Raw genomic sequence first — 25,249 nt, forward strand, 5'->3', positions numbered from 1 at the left:
TGAGATGATTGATAGATGACCGAAATGTTAAAATAGACGCTTCTATTTTAACAAATGAATCAGCAATTTGGCCGCATTCATTGTTTCAGTTCATCAATTCAACATTGTTATTGTGGCTACAGACTTTAAAAAGCTTATTATTATTATAACAACGAATTTTTTTAATCTTTGAAAAGAAAAATGGAAAAAGAATCAAGTGTTTTGGTCGAATCGACCAGTAATGCAGTGGTCAAAACACGCACTAAAATTGGTTCGATGATGGAATTGCCTTACAACAAAGTTGTCGTCCATCCACTCGTCTTGCTATCGGTAGTTGATCATTTCAATCGGATGGGAAAAATTGGCAATCTCAAACGTGTTGTCGGGTTACTTCTTGGTTCGATCAAAGGCAAAGGAATTCTGGATATTTCAAACAGCTTTGCAGGTATGAAATTTGATGATCCAAAATTTTTCATAATTAAAATTTATCTTTCCTTCAGTACCATTTGATGAGGATGAACGTGATAGATCGGTTTGGTTTTTGGACCACGATTATTTGGAAAACATGTATGCCATGTTCAAAAAAGTCAATGCCAAAGAACAAATTGTTGGATGGTATCATACCGGGCCAAAATTGCAACAAAATGATATAGCTATCAATGAATTGATTCGAAAATATTGTCCTAATTCGGTTTTGGTCATTATTGATGCCAAACCAAAAGATCTTGGCTTGCCAACTGAAGCTTATTTTGCTGTTGAAGAAGTACATGATGATGGCACTCCAACAACAAAAACATTTGAACATTTACTTAGCGAGATTGGCGCCGAGGAAGCTGAAGAAGTAGGTGTCGAACATTTGTTGCGAGATATAAAAGATACTACCCTTGGATCGTTATCTCAATTGGTAACCAATCAACTGGTTGGCCTCAAAGGTCTCAATGTTCAAATCCAAATGATAAAAAATTATCTAGACTCGGTTTTAAACGATAAACTTCCTATAAATCATACGATCATATACTTGTTACAAGATATTTTCAATTTACTACCCGATGTGAATAATCCGAATTTTGTCAAATCTTCATACATCAAAACAAACGATCAAATGTTGGTCGTCTATCTGGCATCATTGGTTCGATCAGTCATAGCATTACATAATTTGATAAACAACAAAATTTCAAATCGAGATGCTGAAAAGAAAGAATCCACTCAAACTAAAGATACGAAAAAGGATAGCGAAAAAGATGCTGAAAGCAAAAAAGACGGTAAAAGCAGCGATGAAAATAAAAACAAAAAAGGAAAATGAATAAAAATGTAATTTTAAATATTTTTCTCATTGGAATGATTTATTAAACTAAATTTTTATATGAAAACAATTATCAGAAATTATAAATTATCAACATAATTTTATCACCACATATAATAACGGGGATTTATTATTATTGCCACTTGGTTTATTTGGGAAAAAGGCCCATTTTACCACAAACTCTGCAATAAAATTATGATTATTATTATTTGAAATCTATTAGAATAATGCTTACTTACTCTGATAATCCGTGTTGATTATAATTGATTAAAAATTCTTTGAAATTATAATCAGGATTGTTGGTCAATTCTTTGACAAAATAGTATAATCCCCAAGGTCGAGGTCCAATTGCGACTAGTCGTTCGAGAAGAACGCGAAAAATAAATTCTTTTAATTGGTCAAATTCCTTGAAGAAATATAACAAGAGAGAGATGAAGTATTTTGTATCGATATTAGGAAATCGAAGATGATTAACCATAGCGAAGAAAAGGTAATAGAGACCTGTAAAATTTTATTAAATGATTAGAAGCAAGAATTTAAATCAATGAATGAATTATTTACGTTCAGGGCCGAAAAATTCTAATAGACATTTGATCATGTTCAAGGACGGCTCTTTACCAATGTTAGCCATGTTGACGTCGCGATTCTCCTTTAGAACGTGTTCAGTAATCGAATACAGAATCTTGTTAATGTATTCGATTTCTGTTTGTTTACATTTGGCTGAATCAAAATATGGTTGCAATTTTTTCAAATGAAACAATTGACCAGTTTTAAAAAATACATCAATGTGAATTTTAAAAGGTGATTCGGTAGTGAAATTGCCATCAAAGCTGTTGATAATTTTGTTAAAATTTTCCAAACTCAACGATGAAGAAAGTGGACTTGGTAAATGATAGGCTTGAGGAGAGGCACTTAGAACAATGTTATGCAATTGAAATGAATTATACGGAAGATTATCACAAATCAAGAAGCTAAATTGACTTAAAAAATCTGGGAAATCATGTAACAATAGCAGAAACAATTTTACCGTCCCCTGTATGGAAAAAAAAGATTAAATGAAAATAAATCAATTATATAATAATAAATTATTATCACTAACCTTGTGTAAATATTTAAATGATTCTGATTCAATTTGATTCGTTTGAAAAAATGTTTTCTCAAATTCCAACAAATCTCGAATTAAAAAGTAATAATTGTTCCATAATCCTTTTGCATTCAGACCATTTAAACAATGGCCAATAAATGATCGATGTGAGATGAATTCCAACCAGGCGAACGTAAACGAAGTTAATTTTAATGGTGACATTGATTTAAGAAAATCGAAGAAAATTTGCATCAAAGATAGTTTTGTATTCATACAATGAATATTGGGAATTTTCGCCAAATTATTAATACGACTAGAATTGGATGTCACAAGTTCGTTGTTAAATTCTAGAAAAAACAAAACCATTACACGATAATAGCAAAGGGGGTAGAATTTTTGGATATTTGTCTTATGTTCCAAATGAACTTTCTCGCTCAAATCGGTAAGAAAACGATCAAGAACATTGATTTTGAATTCAATAGTTTCGTATTTGATCAGGAACAAAGCAAGATATATGAATGCATCTAAAACAGTGAAGCATTTCAAATGAATCTTGGAAAGATTCTTATCGGATGATCGGGCTGCTTCCAATGCTTGTTGACATCGTTCATAGCATAAATTAAAGCACAATTTCAAAAACTTGTGCAATGATTCTTCATCCTTGAAAAAACCCTATCAAAAAGAAAAAAAAATGTCATGCGTGATCAATTGCAAAATCAATCTTACAGTTTGGAAAATGAAATTTTGAATGTCCTCGTGGTTATTCTGGCCTTCATAAATAAAATGGAACCATGTTCCTAAAATTGCTTCCACTTTCATTTCTTCCGTGGCATTGCTTGGTAGTAAATCAAAAGAATAAGTTTGTACATTTTTTTCGATTAAATTACTATCCGAATTATGCTCCGGTGAAGTACTTGTTGACATCCGTTTCATTTTCAATTTTGATGAATCGAATGTGCTATAAAAAGTTGATTTAATGGGAATATTATTAAAGTAATTTTTGTTGATATATTTCTTGCCAATAGCCTTTGCTTTTAAACGTTTTTCAATGTCTGGCTGAATTCGAAAGCAGATTTCTTCTACGGCTTTTTTAATTAAACATTTTTCGATAAACATTATGCATGGACTGATATTTTCATTGACAATCTGAGTAATCGTATCTTCAATGAATTTTTTATCACACATTGATTGATTCAGTTTAAATTCTTTGCAAAGAAATTCACAAAGCTTATCGGCTATTGAACCTGATAACGATTCATTACATGTCATCAATACATAACCAGTCAATGCGAAACGTGTGAAATCGATGGCCGCATTTCGTAGCTTTTCCGGATCGGGTTCAGAAGCAAAATCTTTACGGACAAGAATTTCGATAGTAGTAACAAGCATACCGGGTGTTTCAGCCCAATTGGATAACCATTCTTGAATAGCTTTGACGATCAATTTTTTGAATAATGTAGTTAATTCTGGATGGCATTGTATCAATCTGAGCTGAGATGATATTCGTATTTGATTCAATAGGTCTTTGAAAAGTTCGATTTCATTCTTATGCGAAACTTGGTGAACAGTTTCTTTTACAAAGACAGTATGTGAAGGAGCTGATACAAACAGATTAGAATTTTTCGGCTCTTGTAAATTATTTGTTTCTGAATCAATCATTACAAAGGGTTTAAGATATTCACAATATTTTGACACGCTTTTCTTTTTTTCACCATTTGGATTAATTTGCTGACAGATAACTTTATAATCATTGAGTTCTAATTGCAAAACTTTATACAACTTTTCAATTTCAAACTTTATCTTCAATTTGCAATCAGGTTTAATGTAGATTTCGGTCAATAATTGAAGCAATGTCATCAGCCATGGATTAGGTGGTTGAAAAACTTTTGATTTGCCACAAGAATTCAACACCTGAACGATGAACGGCACAACATGGAAACTCAAGTTTTTTGCTTCAGCTTCAATCAATAGACAATGTAAATCAAGATAAAGCGAAAGAATTGGCTTATTACGTTGCAATGTGATCATTCCAATCCATTTACCAGCGGAATATAATTTTCTATTGAGATCAGAAGATTCAATTCTAAGCAGATACATTCGTATTTTTTTATATGAATTTACTGCTACAGAATCAAAAATATCGATCAAATTAATGGTTTCAAGGAGATCGTAAAAAAGTTCATGGTGATTTGTTTCATTGATAGCACGACAGGTCAAACAATCGGATAAAAGATCATAGTTTCCAATATTTTCTTTGCAATCTTGTATCAATTGTGTGGCAGCCATTTGCAAATTGTTACTGTCCAAATTGTTGAAAATGAAATTTAAACGTTCTTTAAAAAGGAATTCCTGATTATTTGACAATTGAGATGAATGTTCTCGTTTCAATGATGACTGATTTGTAATTTGTTGGCTTTGATTTTCATTACGACAAGAAGACAAGTGACCAACATTTTGAAATTTGAGCAGATCAGAAGATAGTAGTTTTTCACAGAGAGCTGGATATTTTTGGAGTCTAGTTTCACATCTGTCTATTACACGAACAACAAAGTATAACAATTTTTGATCCTTCTTTGATGCATTTATGATATAGTAAAGTTTTTGCAATATGAATGACAATAAATTAGTATCAACAAGTGATCGATCGATTATGCCACCGATAAGTTCTCCTATGTTCAACAATTCATTTTTCTGATATTTCGATAGAAAATCAAGTTCTTTTAACAATGTTTGAACGATACAATTGAATACTTTTTGTTGATCTTTTGATTGTTTCATGCTTTCAAAGAGATTGAAAATTTTTTCATATTTCACTGGTTCAAGATTAGATTGCGTGAGAATGTTTTTCAAAAAACCAGTGGCTTTTTGTTGAACTTCTTTATCAAAAAGATTATCATTAAGTGAATGATAATAATTTGAAGATGAAGATTTTGAACAATATCGAATTTCTTCATTCGGTTCTTTCTTATTATTATTGTTGGCTGAATCAAGCTCAGCATATATTTTGAACATATCTTTCATATTTGTATAGTAGGTTGCTTCTTTGATCATTGAATAGTAATTCTCAAGACACGATGTGATAGTACTCAAGGTTTCACGATGAGAAGGTGTGGTCAATTTTTTGTTTGTTTCTGGTTTGAAGGACCGTTGTTGAACATATAATTTACAAGCATCGGAAAATGGTTGTCCAATCGTTTTCAACTTGTCATTAATCCATTTATCTAGTTTGAGATATTCACGTCGAGAAGCTACAGATGCTAAATCAATGATAAACAAATATGATGAATCGTTAAGCAAATAATTTAACGCCTTTAGATCTTGACTGATTTCTAAAATTCTTAAAAGCTTATTAGTTTGTTCATCGGGCGATGTGGCTTGATTATAAAGATCGACCAACGATTCAAGCAGAATTTTTTGATTAACTGTCAATGTACTTGAATTCATCGAAGGACCAGCATTGCCTGCAGACCATAGTTTCGGTATGATCAGATTAGAATTATTATGGTAAGTAGTATTAGAACCAGGATATATAATTTTTTTGATTGCATTCATCATTAATGACCGGCTAAGTTTATTATGTTCAGGATTGTTGACACCACTTTGCTCTATCAAGGCAAATATTAATAAATCGGGACATTTTTCCAATGGTATTTTCACAAACAAATTTTCGATTTTAGGCAACAATTTTTCCTTTCTGGACAATTCGAGAAGAATCCAATATAAAGCATTGTATTTCCAACAAATTAAAGCGAGATCTATTTGCTCATTTAGACATTTTATCCATTCCGGGACTTCTTTGTTCAAATTGATATTTGAACACGTTTCGAATATCGATGTAATCTTATTGTTTTCGATGCAATATTCTATGAAATCAAACTGAAAATCAAAATTATGATTCCATAGTATGGTGAAAAAAATACGGCCAATATTTTCAATGCCTGAAATTTGAGAAAAAATAAAATCATAATTGAGTCATTGATGATTTTCACATACCATTTTTATTCGGATAATAAGTTTCACAAAACTTTAGGAAGGACTCGAAATTAAAAGACGAACTTGTTGAATACTTTTGTACAAATAAATATGAATCAATCAATGCCAGAAAATGATTAAGTTCAATCGAATTTTCATGACAACCTTTAATAAAATTTGCAAGATTAGCAAATTCAGAGCTTTGACAACAATTGAATAAAGTTTCACAGATTGAAACAGTGTCCAATGAGAAATCGAAATTTAAATTTTTAGATAAATCATCATCATCAACACATTGTTCGATTTCCGGTGATTTTCTAGAATCAGATTCCATTTCGAACAATTATGAGATCACAGACGAACAAAAACAAAAAAAAACATAAGGACACACGCACAAATCCAACAGAAAATGTTCAATTGGATATTGTGAGAAATAAAATGCAAAAAAAATTGACTTGTTGAAAGTTGAGTTTTATGCATGCCATGCGTATTACGCATTGGCTTCAGCATTCACAATCAGCAGTAGTCATTCATATAGTATAGGCAGTATAAATAATAAAAAATAAAATTTAAAAAATTCGAATGTAATTTTTTTTTATTTTATATATAATAGCAATTATAATAATAATATATAATAATAATAATAATAATATCAATCAATTCATCAATTCATAAAGATTAAAATAATACACATCAAGATTTCTTCCTTAAATGTCTGAAATGTTTGATATATGCTTCGACCAATTTATTGATTTTTGATGGATTAATTTCGCCACTTTTGCTATGACAAATCTGAAGAATCAAATTATTAAATAATTAAATAAAAAAAAGTGATAAAAATGAAATCCAACAAACCTTTGGAACAGCTTTTCGTAATATACTCTTGTATTCATCTTTGTTGATTTTCTTTTTTTGATAATACGGCTTCAATGCTAGCTTTACTTCTTCGATCACCCGTTCCTGGCGATTTAACTTTTTCAAATACTAAGAGAAAAAAATGATTTTAAATTCATTGATGACTTGATCATGAATGAGAATGTTACCTTCTCTTTTATTTCCATGTCTACAGCAGAGGTGGGTTGACCATCAAAAAATTCACCTTTCGATTTTTTCGAATTCTTACTTTTAGCATTACCATTCGATTTGATTTTGGAATTGCTATTCGATTGAAGTCTTGAGGAAGCAGTTTTTATGATTTGATCCCAAATTTCTTTCACATTGGCCAATGACGATGATGATGGATGATTTGGTTGTGTATGCGATGTGATTGGAGATAAACTATTAGGAGAAACTACATCCATGTCAACGATTTCAATTATATCATGATTGGCTGCCATTTCTTTAACCGTCGACGTTGATGAGTTTGCTTTTAATTGCGATTTACCGCATGCATTGGACATTCTGTTGTTTGAAGGGTTCTGTTGCTGTTGTTTCAAAGTTTGGGCATATTCTAGAATTTGAGTGAAATTACTTAGTGAAGCTAATTTGGCCGAAACATTTGACTGTTCGGAAGATATAGTAGAATCTTTCGAAATTGACTGTAAAAAATTCAATTATCAAAATTTTATTAGAATTTCTAATAATGAAGCTTACCAAACGGGAACTTTTTAACGTCGATTCAAAGCTAAACTTTTCTATATTTGGACTTTTCGAATGATCAGGACTTTGTAGAGGCAACTCAGGATCATAAAAATCACTATCTTTGGCCATGTCGAAATTTGTTTCAATAGCTGTAGATGATTGCAATACTCCAGTAGTAGATCCGGAAGATTTGACCACCGATGTTGATGATTGCTTTGACCGTGTTACGGTATCGGTCCCCAGCATTGGCGATTGAGATTCGTCTTGAGTGGGAGTAGGCAGAAATGAATCATCGTCGATGAAAATATCATTTTCATCAAAATCTGATATTTTTTCCATCTTATTTTCGACCTTTTTCGTTGTAACTACAGTGGATGTATTATTTGTCTCACTCTTTGGTAAGAATTTAAATTCATCCGAAAAGACTCCTTTCAAATCTGAAGATGCAGTTTTGGATTTGTTATGGTCCAAATGAAAATTTGTTATCGATTCAATAGAATCATCACTCAATTTTCCCAACGAATCATCAGAATGTGAACGTTCAGGACTCATCGTTTCTATCGTATTACCTTTATTAAGTTTCACTTCATTTTTGGGTTCATCACATTTTTCAATCGTTTGATTATCTTCTTGTTTTTTGAAATTTACATTAATGATGATTTTGTCGCCTAGGTTTTAAATAATTTTAAATAAGCAAAAAAAAAAAAATTTGCATGAACCATACAAACCTTGAGCAAAAATTTCTTTAGAATCTATTTTCGGATAAGATTGAAACATATTAGATTTTGAATTTGATTTTTTCTCTGAATATTTCTTCTCTTCGACAAGACGATGACCGGAATTGGCACCTGAAGAATTATTTTCCGAATCATGCTTATGGCGATGATGATGACGACGATGATGATGGTGATGGTGGTGACGATGATTTTTTGCATTTGAATTGATTTCATCTTTTGATGTTGAATCTCGTAAACGATTGTCATTATTATTATTAGTTTTGGATGAGGATTGAGTGATTTTTACATTTGATGATGATGGCGGCGGACAAATGACAGCTTTCGATTCCAATTTTGAATGATCATTTCTGGAAAATTTTCGATGATGATCATATCGATCATCTTGATTATGATCCAAAATCGGATCACTACGCTCACGTTTCCTGCTGCTATGATCTTTTTGATGAACGGATCTTGATGTAGTAGTTTCGACTGCTGCACGTTGTTTAGCTGTCGATGTAGAGGATGATGATGATGATTCTTTATTCTTATGAGCAAGTGGCCTTCCATGCTTACAGGTTCGAATTTTATTATCGGATGAAGTAGAATTTTTATGTGAAATTTTTTCATTATCCGGTTGTTTTTTTGTCGTTTTAGTTGGTGTTTCATCTTTCGTTTTGGATGCAGGTTTTTTAATTCTAACTGATTCAATGTCGGGAAATATGTCCTCATTTTCCTCATCTTTTACTTTTCGCAATGAACTTTGCAATTTTGAAGAAATTACGTGTTTTTTTATGTCCATTTTTTGATGATGATTATTTTTGTTTGATTTTTCATTTTTTTTATCATTATCCGTATAAACTTTTGCGTTTGTTTTTGATGTCGATTTTTGTTCTGATTCAGAATTAGCTCCAATTGCTTTCCATTTTGATCCGGAATTTTTGGATGTTTCATTCATTTCGGGATAGATGGGAACCCATTTTTTTGACAATGGAATATCATCATCATCATTGTTATTAAAAGACTTATTTTTATCACTAAGAAAATTTGTCTTCAATACGATGGGCATTTTTATTGGAAAATGCACATTGATACCTCCTTGTTGAGCTACCAATTGTTTCAATTCATTCACTTCATCGTGGTCATCTTCATCTTCAGAATCGTCACCGAATAAATCATTGATCGATGGGCGTCGTTTAAGTTTAACTGGCTGAGATTTTTTCGAACCTTTTGTTTCAATATTATTAATACTGTTATCGTTTTTGGAATTTTCTTCTTGGTTTTGTGTTGAATTAATATCACTTTCATTTGTCAATAATTTATCATCTGCAAAGAATCAGAACAATTAATAAATTTAACATGAAAATCTTAATTAAAAAAAAATAATAAAATCATTACCTTCTGGGTTAGATTCATGTTTCTTTGTAGGCTCTTGTGACTGTTCAAGTTGATTATTGTTATGATTTTTATCATTATTGTCGCTAGCATCATCAGGATGATTATCATCAAAATCTTTGTTATTGTTATCATCTTGTAAGGATTCAATGTCACTATACATTTCCATATCAATGTTTTTATCATCATCATCATTGTCAATATTTAATGAAACCACTGGTGATGGTTTTATAAAGCTTATATCTTCTGTATGATTAGTATTTTCTTGATGTGCAGACGATGACGATGAAGATGATGAGGATGAAGAGGATAAATATGAATTTCCCGATAGTGATGTTAGCCTATCGGAAGAACTATTATTTTTGAAACTATTACCATTATTTGTTGAAGATGGGGGCGGTGATGATGATGATGAATGATTTGGTGAAGAATTGTTTGGACATTGGCGAATCGAATTGTTTGATATCGAGGAATCTGTTTTGAGATAAATTCGGCCATCACGAGCAATTGATAAATCTGACGATGAAGCGTGTAGGATTTCTTGAGAATTCATAATCTCGCTCAATACATCGATATTGGAAGAATCTCGTATCTGCAATGATAATGATTCGGTGGGTGTTTTAATTGAAGATTTATTATTGACAAATATATGATGTCTTGTATTTGTCAATAATCCAAGGCTTCCAACAGTCGAATCATCGACAACAGCATTATCGAATAAATCTTCACCATAGGAACTAAGATGATTCATTTCTAAACCATAGCCAAACATTGAAAGACCGCCGATGCCACTAAGTTGTCGAATTTCTGATATCGACCGAGTTAGATTGATCGGTTTGGAAACCGGCATTCCAAATGGTGATTTAGGCTTGCAAACCAAACCTAACCTAGTTGCCAAACGTGATCGTGGGTCAGCTGCAGGTAGACGTTTCATGGATAATTTCGATTTTTTTGTACGCTTCCTATATTTTCTTCGTCGAGTTTTTTTAGTTTTATTAGAGCTCTTGGTCTTTGTTGTTTTTCGTTTTTTTGTTGTTTTCTTTCGTCTTTTCTGTTTCTTTTTCCGTCTAGGTGTAGTAGTTCGAGACATAACGTTGGAACGTCTAGCCATAATTCGATTACGAACTCTTTCGAATGCTCCAGTTCGTGCTAACGCTCTACGTTGAGCCAATCGACGTTGGTTATTTTCTTCGTTTGTATCATCACCAAATAATCGTTCAAAACAATCAGGACAAAACCATTCATCGACTGGTATCGTTTCCAATGCTGGAATTAAACATTCACAATGATAGCCGAAATCGCAACCATCACAAAGTAATAAACGATCTTCCCGATCACATCGACCACAAATTTCGCAATATGTAACATCATCATTGTCAATTGTAACGATTTCCAGTACAGATTTTTTAGCGATTGGAACCTAAATAAAATAAAATAAAATTACGAATTGAAAATTTAGAATATTGCTTTCGAAAAATGTTTGCTGAAAAATTTTTGGATGAATTTCATCTCAGATTGAAAACTAATAATATTCATTTCAACACTTTTTTTCCCAATAAAATCAATTCGATTATATATTGTAGATATTGATCAATACTTTGCGCATTTATCCAAATCATCACTTTTAATAAATAAAATTAAACGAAATAAATTTTCAAAATAATTACCTTCATGACAATTTCACCATTAATGGTCCTTCGAACCAAGATGAACGAAAATGAATTTCTATCTACTGGACAGGTGTTTATTTGCTAAAATTGAAAAAAAAAATTCGAATGTAAAAATTTATTCAAAATTTTAAAAAAGATTCTAACCTTGCTCCATTCTTCGATACATTCGAGGCAAAAATGATGCATCGATTCACATGAATCGGGACTGCCAATATCTTGGCCTTCGAACACATTTAAACAGATATAACAAGTGGGTGTACTATTTGGAGACAATGGCATCATTATTTCAGTGGTTATATTTTCCTGATCATCACTTTCAATCTCATCGCCAACATCATCATCATCATCATCATCATCAACTTCGTCCGTAGAATCGTCGTTATCATCTGATTCGGTTTCATCGTCATCATCATTGCTGCTAGTTCCTTCATCATTATCATCACCATCAGATTTATCATCGCCATTTTTATTATCATTCGTGACCATTTTAATATTATGATGATTTGAATCCATTATTTCAAATTCTTCATTATTTATAATTGATGTTGTTAATGATGATTTGATTTCATTTTCATCTTTTGATGATTCGTCTTGATCACACATTACCATCAAGTTTTGAAACAAAAATAATTAATCAAGATGGATTTATCTTATTTATAAATAAAATCCAATGTATTTGATAAGAATAAAATAAAATGAACGAAAATATAGATGAAAAAATATAAAAACAATAAATTAGGCACCGACTACCAAGAAATTTTTTTTTTTGTTTGCCTACAGAGCTTGTGGGCTTGTGCTTTATTCGTGAAGATGAGGGCACGGTATTATTCATAAACGTTAGGACATGCTTTTAATTTTAAATTCGAATTTTTTTTTTTTTTTTGATTTAAGATTCGAATAGTCGATAAAAAAAATTTGAATAATATATCTAATTGTAAAATTATTGCATCCAATGGACATCATGCCGGAAATGGACATGGAAAATAATGATCCAAATATCAACAATAACGAAATGGATTCGAATCATCAACAAAAATTGCTGAATCAATTGAATGATCTCTTGACAATTTGTGAAGAAAAACTTAAATCATTAGAGATTGAATTGATACGAATTAAAGGTAAATAAAATAATAATGGTTTATCGGAATAATTTTTTTACTGTCAAACTAATTTTTTTATACTATAGTTACCATGATTGAATCGAAAAATGACCCATGAAATTGTTGTTACATAAAGAATAATAATTTCCTTATTAGGGTCGAGATAATAATATAATAATCATCATTACTTTTGTGTTTGCAAAAAATACTTTTCAAAATGATCAAATTTTGTTAATCTTATCATCATTTAATAATTGTTTTTTTTTTTGATAAAATAAATGTTAAAACAATAAAATGACTATGCAAAATAATTTGTTGAAAATTTTTTTGGAAATTTTCTGCGCGCTAAATAACAGACAGTCTTGATTATAATATATATATATTGTATGTCTAATATACGTCATTGGCAAAACGAAGAATTGTGCAACTATCTTTCTATCAATTGAGCCTTTGCCAAACATCATCATCATCATCATCATTTTGTGTATCATGTTGTGATTGTCAAAAATATCGAACTTGAGATTTATCGAATCATTGATTTGATTAAGGGCGTTTTTTCTCAACTATATAAATTTAAAATCAAACTCAATCAAAAAATCAATCGATTTCATTTCGTTTTTATAGTTAGTTACAATTTAATTCTGATCAAATCTCTCTTTTTTCTTCAGTCATTCATCATCATGGTACATCCAAGGTATGAGTTTCTTTTTTTTCTCTTTTTAATTTACATTGATCCGTTTAATTATTTGACAAATTTGAATTTACTATAGTACATTTGAACTAGGACCGCATACATTGAAAATTCCAAGAACATTACATAAGATTAATCGAAATCGTCTAGTTGAAAGATTACGTTCTGATAATAATATTCCAGAACGTTCGATTATCGTATTGCAGGGTGGAAAAACCCTTAACAATTATGATACGGACACCGAACCAGTATTTCGTCAGGAATCCTATTTCCATTGGACATTCGGCGTTGGTGAGCCTGATTACTACGGTGCTATTGATCTAACCACGGGCAGGTCATACTTGTTTGCACCAAAGCTACCTGATTCATATTCCATTTGGATGGGAAAGCTATATACTCTGAATGATCATCTCAATCGATACAATGTTGATGCTGTTTACTATACCGAACAGGTATCTACCCCCTTTTCATTCTTTTTTATGCTATCTTTTCCTAATCAACTCGTTCAAACATGATTACATTTGAATCTATTCTATTATTAGATATGCCAAGTTTTGTCTGGACTTAAACCCCAAGTGTTGTTAACATTGAAAGGTCTAAACACTGATTCCAATTTGGAAACATTCGAAGCTCAATTTGATGGAATTGATAAATTCAAAATTAACAATTCGTTATTACATCCTCATATGGCAGAATTGCGTGTATTCAAAACACCACAAGAATTGGATGTGATTCGTTATACGAACAAAATCAGTAGCGATGCCCACGTTGAAGTAATGAAATCAATAAGGCCGGGCATGACAGAATATCAACTGGAATCCATTTTTCTCCATCATTGTTACTTCAATGGTGGCGCCCGACATGTATCCTATACATGTATCTGTGCAAGTGGAACAAATGGTGGTGTCTTACACTATGGACATGCGGCGGCGCCAAACAGCAAAACTGTCCATGATGGTGATATGTGTTCATTTGATATGGGATGCGAGTATTACCGCTACTCGTCGGACATCACTTGTTCTTTCCCTGCCAATGGAATATTCACGCCTGATCAAAGAATTATCTACGAAGCAGTGCTCAAGGCTAATCGAACAGTAATGAATGCCGTCAAGCCTGGTGTCTCTTGGAGAGATATGCATCTGTTGGCCGAAAAGACTCAATTGGAACAAATGCTTAAACATGGACTATTACAGGGAGATATTGATGAAATGATGAAGGCTAGACTGGGCTATATCTTCATGCCTCATGGACTGGGTCATCTGCTTGGTATCGATGTCCATGATGTCGGTGGCTATCTCTTCCAGTGTCCACCACGTAGCACTGAGCCAGGCTTACGACAACTTCGTACGGCCAGAATTTTAGAGAAGGATATGGTGTTGACCATTGAACCAGGCATTTATTTCGTCGATGCATTGCTTGAACAAGCTCGAAATGATCCTGAACTATCCAAGTTCATTGTATGGCCTGTGATTGACCGATTTCGATCATTCGGCGGGGTATGATTTGTTCTAATCACAATCTGAATTGCTAGATGTGAAATAATAATGCCTTTTTAATATTGTTTAGGTTCGAATCGAAGATGATGTAGTCATCACAGCTGATGGTTGTGAACTTTTGACCAAAGTTCCACGTACCGTTGATGAAATCGAAGCTATAATGGCTGAAGGTCGAAAACGAGAAATAGAATTTCCTCAGAAAACGTTATTGGCAAATTACAAATAATCTATTCTCCGAGGTTCTTGTCCTTTTATTATTAATTAATCTATCCATTTGATCGAATCCGTTATGTTTTTATCTATCAATCTAATTGACAAACTGTCTGTGTGTTAAATCAATGAAATAAAATGATCCCAATTGGAAAGCAATTTTTTTCTTGCAATTCTATTCGTGTCGATCAAAACCAAAAAACTCAACCAGATCATATCCAAATTAGACCACAATCGACCAATTGAAGCGGGAGTATGCGTTAGCCTAGTATGTACCAATAATATTGTACCATAACGATGATGATCATGGGAAAGTCATCACGATCATTTACATCACATATCCACAGCCATAGACATTGATGAGGATGATGGTAGTGATGATTGGGGGAAAATTATTGTTCAAAACTAGCCAACCGACGACAATGACGACGACCAAAACTAAATCGATGGAACGCGCACACATTCATACACACACACACACCATAATAATAGCTGTATGAAGAGATGATGATTGAGATCAACTGCCAGCTGTCCCTACAAACCAGAAAAAATCGAATCAGTCCACAATAATACAAACTAAGCCCTAGGTGTGCAAGATGGCATTTTCCAACTCTCACTATCTCCCTATGGATCACTTGCATCCTGCTCTCCTTCTCTTTGGTTAGTTCTGGTTGTATTTAAATGATTCAATCTACGGCAACAACTGCCGTCATCGTGGTCGTGGCCATCATCAAATCCATAGAGTACCTAAGAGCTGTGATTGGTACAGCTTTTCGCTGCTGCTGCTGTTTCCGCCCGTTTTTCATTTGCCATCTTCATCAAATGGATGGACCGATCAACCAAAAGCAGAGTTAGTAACCGAAAAAATATCCATCCACTACTGAAAAAACCTAGCGTACACAAAGACATACACTTAGTGATACAATTTTCAGTTACAGCCACCGAATTTTCCAAAAAAAAAAAAAAATGATCATCTTCCCCTCCCGTAGTTTGTTTCGTCGTCGTTCATCGACTCGACGTTTGTATGTTTTTGTGTGTTTATTCATGTGTGTGTGTGTGTATATGAGATCAGAGTTGTTGGAACAGCAATGGAACAAATAGTTCCCGCTGTATGTGTATGGACTCAAGAGTAATGTTGATGATGATGATGATGAGAAGTGGTGTGTATGTATGAAGAATAAGGGTAGTGAATACCACTGTGTAATACACAGCAGTAAAAGCAGCGATTGTGTCCAAGCTATCTGTTTGTGTTAAGACACGACTACTAAACAATTTCGAAACAACGAAACGGAAACGACAGACGGACTGATGAAATAGAAAAAAAAATATTTCAGTGTGTTGTCGTTGTTTCCATTGCCATTGGCTTTCATCTATCCATCCATCAATGATCTCTTTATGGTTTCTTTTACGTTTAAATTTTCCGGATCAACTAATCAATCGGATTTTATTTTTGTAACCATGGTATTTGTTCGATACCATGATCATTTAAAGCATTGTATTCTATTACGAAGTTTTGACATTATATTTGATTCTTTTTGTTAAGAGTGGTCTTCTGGATCAAGCTTTTTTTTTATTTTGTATTTTGAGACAACGGGACATTTATTGTAATCGACTAAACTAAATTATACGCAGCTGCTTTGTGTTCTCTATTTTTTTGTGTGTGTGTGTGGTGTTTGTGTAAATTTTTTGTCTCCTTGTTGTCTCGTCATCATCTCGCAATCATCATCATCATCATCATCATCAACAACATCGACTACGACGGCAACATTGTAGTTATTTGTCGTTGCCATCATCATTACTATCCTTGCCATTCATCCATCTTCTGGTGATTGTTGTTGAGGGATAGCAGCAGCTTATTCTCCGACTACCACCATCATAATCATCATCATCATCATCATCAGCAACAAACACCATACTATCATCATCGACATAGCCATCATCAGTAATTCAATTTTTTTTTTTTGATCATCATCGTTAAGTTTTCGCCGACACACCATCATCAACGAAACCGAAGTTACCAACCAACATCATCATCTTCATCATCACAGTACTTCCATTCATTTATTGATCGTGATCTTGGCCACTGCAGACATAATCATCCAATTTCTTTCTTTTTTTTGCATCATCGAATCCACAAACATTAATCAATGATCATATATTGATGCAACTATCGTCAGCTTGAGCTCATCTTTTTTCCTTAATACTAGATGATTTGAACAATTGGCATTGTGTTTCATCATCATTATTTTTAACAACGATAATCAAACTGATGACAACATCTGCGCTGCATTTGATTGAATATTTCTTTTGTTTTCTTCATTAATGTCGTTGATCTTTAAAAATCATGAATAATATGGTCATCACAATATATCATTGAATTTGATATTATGATGAATAAATGTTAAAATTTTTGTCTTTGATATTACCTATTAGTAAAATATTATAACGTTCATTGTCCATTATTAACTCAAACCACCTTGGTGGTCAGGCAACAAACAAAACAATACAAACGACGGTATGTGTGTGCCGTGACAAACCAAGCACTGAAGACTATAGTGTTGTTCAAACTTCGAATTGTTCAATTGTTCGATCATCATCATCATCATCACTGCTGCACCACTACATCGGCATTGTCGAGCCATATATATGATTATTCTCTATTTTTCTATAACTTTCATTTTCACTTGGCACATTGTCACGTTTAATGGTGCCGGAAAATCGAATTTCAGCATTTTGACAAATTGTTTTGGTGTAGGTTTGATAATCCACAATTTTTTTTTTTTTTTTTTTTTGATATTATTGTTCTAATTCTTACTATTTTTTTCTATTCTAAATATGAACAAACATTTTTTTTAAGGATTACCTTTTTGTTTAATGATCTCGAAATTAAAACTTTTGAATTTATTCATTAGCAAAAATTAATCAGAAATTTTGACCAGATTGATGATCATTATTTGTTTTCTAAATTTAATTTGTGCCTGTGGTTCTAAATGATCATTTACTCAGTGCTACATTCCATCAATACGATATAGTCACATATAGTCGCAAAGTCATCATCATTCTAACTTGTCGTAGTGATCAACAACAACAACAAAAAAAACAGTAGAAACATATAATCATCAAAAATGTCATTCAAAAATACAACAACTGTAGTATCAACAAAACTAACATTTCCATGTACCGAATGCAACTTCGAAGCTCAAAGCGCTCGTCAGCTATCTCGTCATAAAGCTGTGTCACATACCCAAAATGCATTAAAATGTGTATTATGTCCATTTTTAACCGCATATCAAACCAATCTTTTACGTCACCGTAAAGATGTCCATGGAATTTGTGGTTCCAAAGGTAATTATTGTTATTAATGTTATTGTGATAATTTTCAAAAAATTTTGTTCATACAGGGAATAAAAGCTGTAAATTTTGTGGTTTTGTTTCCGAAGATAACGATACGTTGATTCAACATCAAATAGAATTCCATCAAGATATTCTCAAAACAGCTCAGGCAAAATTCGCTAAAGAACTAGTCTCGGCTGGAGGCGAAGAAAGTGTTGCCGATTTTTCCGCAAATTTTGAATCAATGAGCGAAGATCTCATGAACAATAAAAACAATTCTTCAAACTCGGCAAACATTGTTCATACCGGTAATAAAAAGCGAGCAACATTGAAAAATCTGGACAAACATCAACAACATAATTTCAAATCATCTACGAATTCTATGAAATTGATGACTGCTAATAATGATGTAGTCGCTGATGATGATGATCGAGCAGAGTTCGAAGAATTTTGGAAAGCAGGTTTTATTGATCAACAATATGATGACCATTCGAATTATTTTGGATCTCATACTGCTCCACTAATCACAATGAAAACAGCTGACATTACACAAAACGAAAGTGTACCAACAACATCATCACGTTCGAGTACGCCAAAATCTCATTCATCATCGAATGTTATGAACGTTAATAATATGAGTAACAACAATTTGAATAATATGAATAATAATAACAGCATTGCAGATTTGCCTGCCACACGAATTCGTCGACAATACAACTGTAATGATTGTGGATTTCGTACTGTCAATCCTCGTGAATTTCTATATCACCGTCGGGATGGCCATGGATATAAGGTTAAGATTGTAGAATGTCCTTATTGTGTTTATGCTTGTCAATATGTTCAAAAATTGCAACGGCATTTACTTCTGGTACATAAACTCACATCCATCATGGATTCACCATCTGAACAAGGAGGTGCCAATGGTGAATTGGAACAATTACTAGTAAAACGAAAATATCGAAGAACTTCTCGTCCTATCGAAACAAATTCAATCGAACAAAATGTCAATCATTTGGAAACGATTAATGATGATGCAGCATGTATGTATACTTTTCAAAGATTCTGTATATATATCAATTATTTATTTATTTATCTTTATTTAGCCCCTCTCGATAATGATTACGAACAAATGGATCGAAATCCTGATTTTGAACCGATGGATAGTTTTGAAATGAATCTAAATGAATACCATGAAGAAAATGAAGATGTCGAAATGGAATCAAATGCTAGCAATAATGATTCTGGTACATTTATTGATTCTTATCTTTTACTTAATGTATATGCTAATGCTCATTTTATTTTTGTTATTTATAGATGATAAAAAATTCATGTTCAACCTGGAATGTTATATTTGCAAGATTAAATTCGGCGATGCCATTTCTGCTCAAAAACATTTCCTCAAACATCACAAACATTCCAATTATAAAGGAATGGTGCCTATCATGAAGAATCACGATCAAAATCTCGAGGAAAGCACAAGTTGGATTGGACAACCAACTACTACAACAAATCAAAAGAAAATTTTTGATAGTAATGCCAAGAACATTCATGTATGCAATTTTTGTGGCTACAAAACACGTTGGATTTCCGAACTCGAGCGTCATATTCGTGTTCATTCTAAAGATAAACCTTTTAAATGTTTGTTCTGCAATTTTCGTAGCAAATGGAAAGGCGATCTTAATCGTCACATTCAACGATATCATTCTAACGAGGCAAATCTTCAGGACCTAGAAAGCAGTGACAATAGTACCAATGGTGGTGGTGGTATTCCCATTTCATCAAACAACATGTCACCCGACGATAACCAAGATGATACAATGAATGAAGATTCATGCATGACTAATGGTGATTATGAAATGTCAGAAATGGATGACGATAACACGGGATTAGGCCAAGATGACCAAATCAATCCTAACGTTCAAGATAATGAAATTTTTGATCTGGATAATTCCGAAATAATGAACGGTAATATAGCTAAAATGTACAAATGCACATATTGCGATTTTACGTGTAGTACAGCATCTCGATTTCATGTTCATTATGTTCAACATCTCAATACAAAACCATTTCAATGTTCGGTTTGCGGTCATCGTTCTAATTGGGAATGGGATGTTACTAAACATATTAAAATGAAAGCCCAACGAGATCCAATCCATGAAAAAGCTCATCCAGTTCTGATTCATGATTCGGGTAAAAGAGATTATTCAAAATATAATAAATTTGTTGTTTGGATTGGCCGTGAAGAGGCAGACATTGCTAATGAAGTGAATAATCGAATCGATTTTCGTGCTCGACGATTCAAGAATGAAAGTGATGAATGTGAAAACGAAGACAATGGTTTTAATGAAACCGCTAGAAGTTTGCTGATACCTGAAGTTAATTTTGAAATCGATGATGAATTCGGTGTTGAAGGCTGCACTATTCGAAAATATTCGACAAGATCTTCAATTGTTTTCAGGCATCCAAATTCAAGTTCAAAACCTATATCATGTTCTCAATGCGATTTTCGTCATCATTTTGCTCGTGTCATGGTAGCTCATATGTCTAGTCATAATCAAGCAAAGCCATATGGTTGCACTGAATGTTCGTTTGAAACCAAATGGAAAGAGATGATCTTGGATCATTATTCCAACATTCACGAAAATAGAAATCCCAATGAATTCCAAATACGTTTCCGTTGTGCCATTGATGAAAACTCTATTTGTCGAATTTTATCTGCTGACGAAGTTGATCGTTTTGAAAAGAACAACGTGTCAAAAATATCGATTTCGGTTGTTGGATCAACTCCTCCATCACATTCTACTTCGACAGCAAGCATCACATTGCAAAATGATCATCAGAATTCTAGTCTTATCGAACCTAATATCTATGAGGAAAAAACTGTGATTCGATGCGAACTTTGTCCATTCATTACGACCAACATGAAAAAAATGTCGATCCATTGTCGATTTCATAATCCATCAAAAGGTTCACTTAAATGCAAACAGTGTCCATATTACATCAATAATCCAGATAAATTGATGCGACATCAAAAATTGCATCAAAAGACAGACTCCGTTTCATTGTCGGCACCATCATCGTTATCTACTTCGCATTATCGTACAAATATAAATAATGAGGGTTCAAATGATGTTGATTATCAACATCAATCAAAACTTAAATATTCGTCATTGATTTCCTGTTCTCTATGCTCATTCCAAACTTCAAATGTTCAAACATTGAATGATCATATGAATAATTCCCACAATCTTATACATTCCTCTCAAACAAATCTTGCTATTGACGATAACATTGGCGATAATGGAGATTATGAATTGAGCGAAAATATTTTGGAACAAACATTAGTCGAAAATGATTATAAAGATAGCTCATCACCACAGAATAATGAAAATCATGATTGCGTTCATTCATCATCATCAAACTCAAAGAATTATGGTGATGATAAACATAATAATTTGATCGCTGTTGATAGCATTAAGAATGGTGATGAAGCTAAAATATTTTCTTATGTTTGTCCAGGTCAGATAAATAATTTTATGAAATAAACTTAATTATATTCTAAAATAAAGTTATTTTTATTTTATTCGAATCCAATTTCCATAATAAAAATTTAAAATAACAGATTGTCCAGCGGCATTCAAGAGTCCGGGTGATTATAATGTTCATGCTCATTTTCATTCATCTAATTATCAACATGCTTGTCCATATTGTACCTACAAGTTAGTAATTTAGAATCATCAGTAGTTTTAATTGTGTTTGCATATTTATTCTCAATTATTTTTTTATAAAAAAATAGAGCACGGAATAAGCCACAGCTATGCAAACATCTTTATGTGCATACGGCTGAATATATAGCTAAACGAGCAAGTTCATATCCGCAAGGTACGAAATTAAAAGTCGAAAATCAAATAAATGTCACCAAGTCGAATTCGAATGATCAAACATCATCATCATCATCATCAAAGACTAATTCGACAAACAACATGGTGAACAAGCCTTCAATGAAAAAAACTGTACGTAAACATAGAACAAAAATACCATTTCCAATGAAACCGGTAAAAGCTCGTCTGAATAGTGAAGAGAATGGCAAACAAAACATTATATTCAAAAGTAACGATTTGATGGCTAGTCAAGAATTTTTAGAAACTAAAGAATATCTACAAAGAATTAATTCGGGTATCAAAAATCGTTGTATGTATCGTTGTTCAAAATGTCCAGCAGTATTTACTAAAGTCAACACTTTGATCTATCATACGTCATTGCACGAACAAAATTCTAGATTCACTTGCGAATCATGTAATTATTCCACCGAAACTGAAGATAATCTAAGTATACATTCATTGTTACATAATCTTACTGAATCACAATCTGCTTTGGGCTATAATTTCAATTACAATTGTCATAAATGTCCAGCGGGATTTTCCAAACGATCACGTTTAGAAAAACATTTATCACTACATGGTGCTCAATTTAATTGGAAATGCGATAAATGTGATTACTCAGTACGATATGCAGCTACATTAGTCAAACATCGGGCAATACATTTGATCAATCCGAATTTTCAAGCAATGGAATATGGCCAATTTGATAATACAGCTAATGATGATGAAGTTCGAGATGAGGCACAACAACATTCTTACGCCGTTCATCAAGAATCGAATGATGTTGAAGATTGTGAAAACTATACGAAACCAGATTTAAAATTAAAATTAAATCTTACAAAACTCAGAGACAATCTACATGTTGCTGGTACTAGTTTAAAAAAAATTCAACTTGAAGATGATAATGACCAAGGCTGTGATGATTATAGTGTGGCCAATATGTCATCCAATGGACAAGATGAAGATGATGAAGATTTACCTTATGCCGATGATGATAATATTAATCCGGCTTTGTTATTGGAAGAAAATGTAATGGGGGAATGATCAGGTATCATCATAAAAAGTAATTTATAATTGTCAGAATTTAATTTCATGTCATCTTTTTATTCATAATAAATACTCTTAATATTGCCAAAAAAAATTAGTTTTTACATTTTTTCATATCACACTCACCACCATGGCTATAACTATAACAGATGTTTACTCCATTTTTTTTTTTTTTTTTTTTTTGATAAAAAACAATATTTATCCGTTTCAAATTACTGGCTATTTTCTATATATGTTTGTGAAACAAAATACAACATAATAATACTTTTCATTTCTTTGTGTAAAACCACCACCAAACATACTACACGAGCTTTCCAAGTATCCCACACACACATTTTTATTCATCATTTATTATTTCTACTATCAATAATACGAAGCTGATGTATAATGTGATTTCGTTTCGTTTTGATCGAAATTTTTAATCAAAAAAAAAAATTAGTAATTATCATTTTTTTCAAAAAAAAAATCAAAATTTTCTTTTCATACAATGTAAGTAATATAAAAAAAATTGTACGGAGGTTTCATATTCTTTTCACATTATAATGTGGTATGTTGATTGATTAAAGCTTTGAAAATGGATATGTTACCAAAAGAAAGTGCAGAATTTGTCATGTCTGTAGCGGATCATGTAACAATCAATACGAATGCTGTCAAAGAATTAGCAACAAAAGTAAGTATTGGTATTAAACAAATTTTTTTGATGCTCAAACAAAAATCTTTGCACAGTTGAAAGAATCGGTGGCATTAAATGAATATGACCTGAAAAAATGGAAATCGGATAATCCATTACATCCACAGGAAATGATAGATAAATCTATTGATCAAATATTCTTCATCGATAGTTTGAATTTTTCTTTCTGGCCCGATGAGAATCAGGATTTTTCTATCGAAGGTGAAATTGGATATTGGGCACTTTGTGCTGCTGTTAAACGAGCATTAGATGAGAAAATTCCGTTGACTAATAGTGAATACTATAGCCATATGGAGTTGCAACAATTACGGTATTTATTCCGTACTGACAATGGAATCGACATACCAATGCTCAAAGAACGAGTATCCATATTGAATGAAAATGGTGCTATTCTTATGAAGGTATGATAACTGATGATTTATAATATGAAGGTAGTAAACATTTCAATTTGTTGTTAATTACAAAGCATTTTAATGGTTCATTCGTCAATTGCATTCGCGCAATTAATTGCAGTGCTATCAACCTTTTAAAATTGATCTACGAATATTTTCCTTCGTTCAGAGATGAAGTGATATACAAAGGAAAAAATGTTACATTTTTGAAAAGAGCACAGATTTTGATTGCAGATATTTGGGGCTGTTTCGAGGGCAAAGGATTAGGTCGATTCGATGATATAGATCAATTAACCATGTTTGCCGATTATCGTATACCACAGGTTTTGCATTATTTTGGTGTGTTAAAATATTCGACTATTTTAGCAGAAAAATTACAAGAAAATAATTTACTTGTAAATGGCCATCCATTTGAAGTGGAAATTCGTTCATCATCCATACATGCTATCGAAATGGTCCGTGAACAATTGTCATCAATGATCGATGATGATTTGAAAGCACCAAATTCAATACAAATTGATTTCTATCTATGGGGTTATAGGCGAACCAATAGTGAACAAATTGATGGTCAACGTTCACCATTCCATCGAGTACGTTGTATTTATTATTAAAAAAAAAAATTCTTAATTTATCATTTGATAAAAAATGAAATAAAATTAATTAAAAAAAATGAATCCAAAAAAAAAATTGGAGACAAATTCAATCATA

At 32.3% G+C, this 25,249-nt stretch overlaps 7 protein-coding genes across 9 annotated transcripts; 5 read left to right on the forward strand and 2 right to left on the reverse strand.

Annotated features, from left to right (window-relative positions):
- Window positions 1-64: 64 nt before the first annotated feature.
- Window positions 65-1,349, forward strand: Rpn8 (regulatory particle non-ATPase 8). The gene is made up of 2 exons (XM_047055380.2): window positions 65-424; window positions 480-1,349. The coding sequence occupies exons 1-2, from the start codon at window positions 181-183 to the stop codon at window positions 1,280-1,282; spliced, it is 1,047 nt and encodes a 348-aa protein (XP_046911336.1). The 5' UTR covers window positions 65-180; the 3' UTR covers window positions 1,283-1,349.
- On the reverse strand, window positions 1,304-6,843 carry LOC124492405 (CCR4-NOT transcription complex subunit 1). Its single transcript, XM_047055277.2, has 6 exons — window positions 6,360-6,843; window positions 3,093-6,304; window positions 2,382-3,038; window positions 1,844-2,315; window positions 1,522-1,783; window positions 1,304-1,464 (listed from the first exon to the last, which is right to left on the reverse strand). Exons 1-6 carry the CDS (start codon window positions 6,670-6,672, stop codon window positions 1,431-1,433), a joined length of 4,950 nt encoding a protein of 1,649 aa, XP_046911233.2. The 5' UTR covers window positions 6,673-6,843; the 3' UTR covers window positions 1,304-1,430.
- A 72-nt stretch (window positions 6,844-6,915) lies between these two features.
- LOC124491796 (uncharacterized) lies at window positions 6,916-12,499 on the reverse strand. The gene is made up of 8 exons (XM_047054493.2): window positions 11,845-12,499; window positions 11,698-11,781; window positions 10,034-11,450; window positions 8,648-9,961; window positions 7,932-8,587; window positions 7,382-7,876; window positions 7,194-7,322; window positions 6,916-7,130 (listed from the first exon to the last, which is right to left on the reverse strand). The coding sequence occupies exons 1-8, from the start codon at window positions 12,307-12,309 to the stop codon at window positions 7,032-7,034; spliced, it is 4,659 nt and encodes a 1,552-aa protein (XP_046910449.2). The 5' UTR covers window positions 12,310-12,499; the 3' UTR covers window positions 6,916-7,031.
- Window positions 8,407-13,020, forward strand: LOC142597385 (uncharacterized). Its single transcript, XM_075729221.1, has 2 exons — window positions 8,407-12,818; window positions 12,887-13,020. The coding sequence occupies exons 1-2, from the start codon at window positions 12,653-12,655 to the stop codon at window positions 12,916-12,918; spliced, it is 198 nt and encodes a 65-aa protein (XP_075585336.1). The 5' UTR covers window positions 8,407-12,652; the 3' UTR covers window positions 12,919-13,020.
- A 182-nt stretch (window positions 13,021-13,202) lies between these two features.
- On the forward strand, window positions 13,203-15,356 carry Dip-C (dipeptidase C). Its single transcript, XM_047055356.2, has 4 exons — window positions 13,203-13,494; window positions 13,571-13,943; window positions 14,034-14,987; window positions 15,058-15,356. Exons 1-4 carry the CDS (start codon window positions 13,481-13,483, stop codon window positions 15,211-15,213), a joined length of 1,497 nt encoding a protein of 498 aa, XP_046911312.1. The 5' UTR covers window positions 13,203-13,480; the 3' UTR covers window positions 15,214-15,356.
- Window positions 15,357-16,454: 1,098 nt separating this feature from the next.
- LOC124492412 (uncharacterized) lies at window positions 16,455-23,851 on the forward strand. Of its 2 annotated transcripts, none has more exons than XM_075729236.1 (7): window positions 16,455-17,948; window positions 18,055-18,542; window positions 18,599-19,570; window positions 19,634-19,774; window positions 19,845-22,049; window positions 22,153-22,249; window positions 22,327-23,851. In XM_075729236.1, the coding sequence occupies exons 2-7, from the start codon at window positions 18,323-18,325 to the stop codon at window positions 23,453-23,455; spliced, it is 4,764 nt and encodes a 1,587-aa protein (XP_075585351.1). In that variant the 5' UTR covers window positions 16,455-17,948; window positions 18,055-18,322; the 3' UTR covers window positions 23,456-23,851. The 2 variants fall into 2 exon arrangements, with proteins under 2 accessions (XP_075585351.1, XP_075585354.1); XM_075729239.1 differs by having other exon boundaries at window positions 18,110-18,542.
- On the forward strand, window positions 23,715-25,244 carry LOC124492473 (queuosine 5'-phosphate N-glycosylase/hydrolase). Of its 2 annotated transcripts, XM_047055383.2 has the most exons (4): window positions 23,715-23,947; window positions 24,025-24,128; window positions 24,185-24,550; window positions 24,616-25,244. In XM_047055383.2, the coding sequence occupies exons 2-4, from the start codon at window positions 24,033-24,035 to the stop codon at window positions 25,150-25,152; spliced, it is 999 nt and encodes a 332-aa protein (XP_046911339.2). In that variant the 5' UTR covers window positions 23,715-23,947; window positions 24,025-24,032; the 3' UTR covers window positions 25,153-25,244. The 2 variants fall into 2 exon arrangements, with proteins under 2 accessions (XP_046911339.2, XP_075585492.1); XM_075729377.1 differs by lacking the exon at window positions 23,715-23,947 and having other exon boundaries at window positions 23,998-24,128.
- Window positions 25,245-25,249: the final 5 nt, after the last annotated feature.

The sequence above is a fragment of the Dermatophagoides farinae genome, chromosome 1 (genome assembly GCF_024713945.1).
Source record: "Dermatophagoides farinae isolate YC_2012a chromosome 1, ASM2471394v1, whole genome shotgun sequence".
NCBI classification, from domain to species: domain Eukaryota; kingdom Metazoa; phylum Arthropoda; class Arachnida; order Sarcoptiformes; family Pyroglyphidae; genus Dermatophagoides; species Dermatophagoides farinae.

Excerpts from the sequence above, each read along its gene's own strand:
- LOC124492473 (XM_047055383.2), top strand. The coding sequence starts at position 24,033 with ATGGATATGTTACCAAAAGAAAGTGCAGAATTTGTCATGTCTGTAGCG. Across the intron at positions 24,129-24,184 it reads TCAAAGAATTAGCAACAAAA|TTGAAAGAATCGGTGGCATT; the intron begins GTAAGTATTGGT and ends ATCTTTGCACAG. Across the intron at positions 24,551-24,615 it reads ATGGTGCTATTCTTATGAAG|CATTTTAATGGTTCATTCGT; the intron begins GTATGATAACTG and ends TTAATTACAAAG.
- Rpn8 (XM_047055380.2), top strand. The coding sequence starts at position 181 with ATGGAAAAAGAATCAAGTGTTTTGGTCGAATCGACCAGTAATGCAGTG. Across the intron at positions 425-479 it reads TATTTCAAACAGCTTTGCAG|TACCATTTGATGAGGATGAA; the intron begins GTATGAAATTTG and ends TCTTTCCTTCAG.
- LOC124491796 (XM_047054493.2), bottom strand. The coding sequence starts at position 12,309 with ATGGTAATGTGTGATCAAGACGAATCATCAAAAGATGAAAATGAAATC. Across the intron at positions 9,962-10,033 it reads ACATGAATCTAACCCAGAAG|ATGATAAATTATTGACAAAT; the intron begins GTAATGATTTTA and ends GATTCTTTGCAG. Across the intron at positions 7,131-7,193 it reads TACGAAAAGCTGTTCCAAAG|ATTTGTCATAGCAAAAGTGG; the intron begins GTTTGTTGGATT and ends TTGATTCTTCAG.
- LOC124492405 (XM_047055277.2), bottom strand. The coding sequence starts at position 6,672 with ATGGAATCTGATTCTAGAAAATCACCGGAAATCGAACAATGTGTTGAT. Across the intron at positions 2,316-2,381 it reads CATTTAAATATTTACACAAG|GGGACGGTAAAATTGTTTCT; the intron begins GTTAGTGATAAT and ends TTTTCCATACAG. Across the intron at positions 1,465-1,521 it reads AATCAACACGGATTATCAGA|AGTTTGTGGTAAAATGGGCC; the intron begins GTAAGTAAGCAT and ends ATTTTATTGCAG.
- LOC142597385 (XM_075729221.1), top strand. The coding sequence starts at position 12,653 with ATGGACATCATGCCGGAAATGGACATGGAAAATAATGATCCAAATATC. Across the intron at positions 12,819-12,886 it reads TGAATTGATACGAATTAAAG|TTACCATGATTGAATCGAAA; the intron begins GTAAATAAAATA and ends TTTATACTATAG.
- LOC124492412 (XM_075729236.1), top strand. The coding sequence starts at position 18,323 with ATGTCATTCAAAAATACAACAACTGTAGTATCAACAAAACTAACATTT. Across the intron at positions 22,050-22,152 it reads ATTTTCTTATGTTTGTCCAG|ATTGTCCAGCGGCATTCAAG; the intron begins GTCAGATAAATA and ends TTAAAATAACAG. Across the intron at positions 22,250-22,326 it reads TGTCCATATTGTACCTACAA|AGCACGGAATAAGCCACAGC; the intron begins GTTAGTAATTTA and ends ATAAAAAAATAG.
- Dip-C (XM_047055356.2), top strand. Across the intron at positions 13,944-14,033 it reads CTGTTTACTATACCGAACAG|ATATGCCAAGTTTTGTCTGG; the intron begins GTATCTACCCCC and ends TTCTATTATTAG. Across the intron at positions 14,988-15,057 it reads GATTTCGATCATTCGGCGGG|GTTCGAATCGAAGATGATGT; the intron begins GTATGATTTGTT and ends AATATTGTTTAG.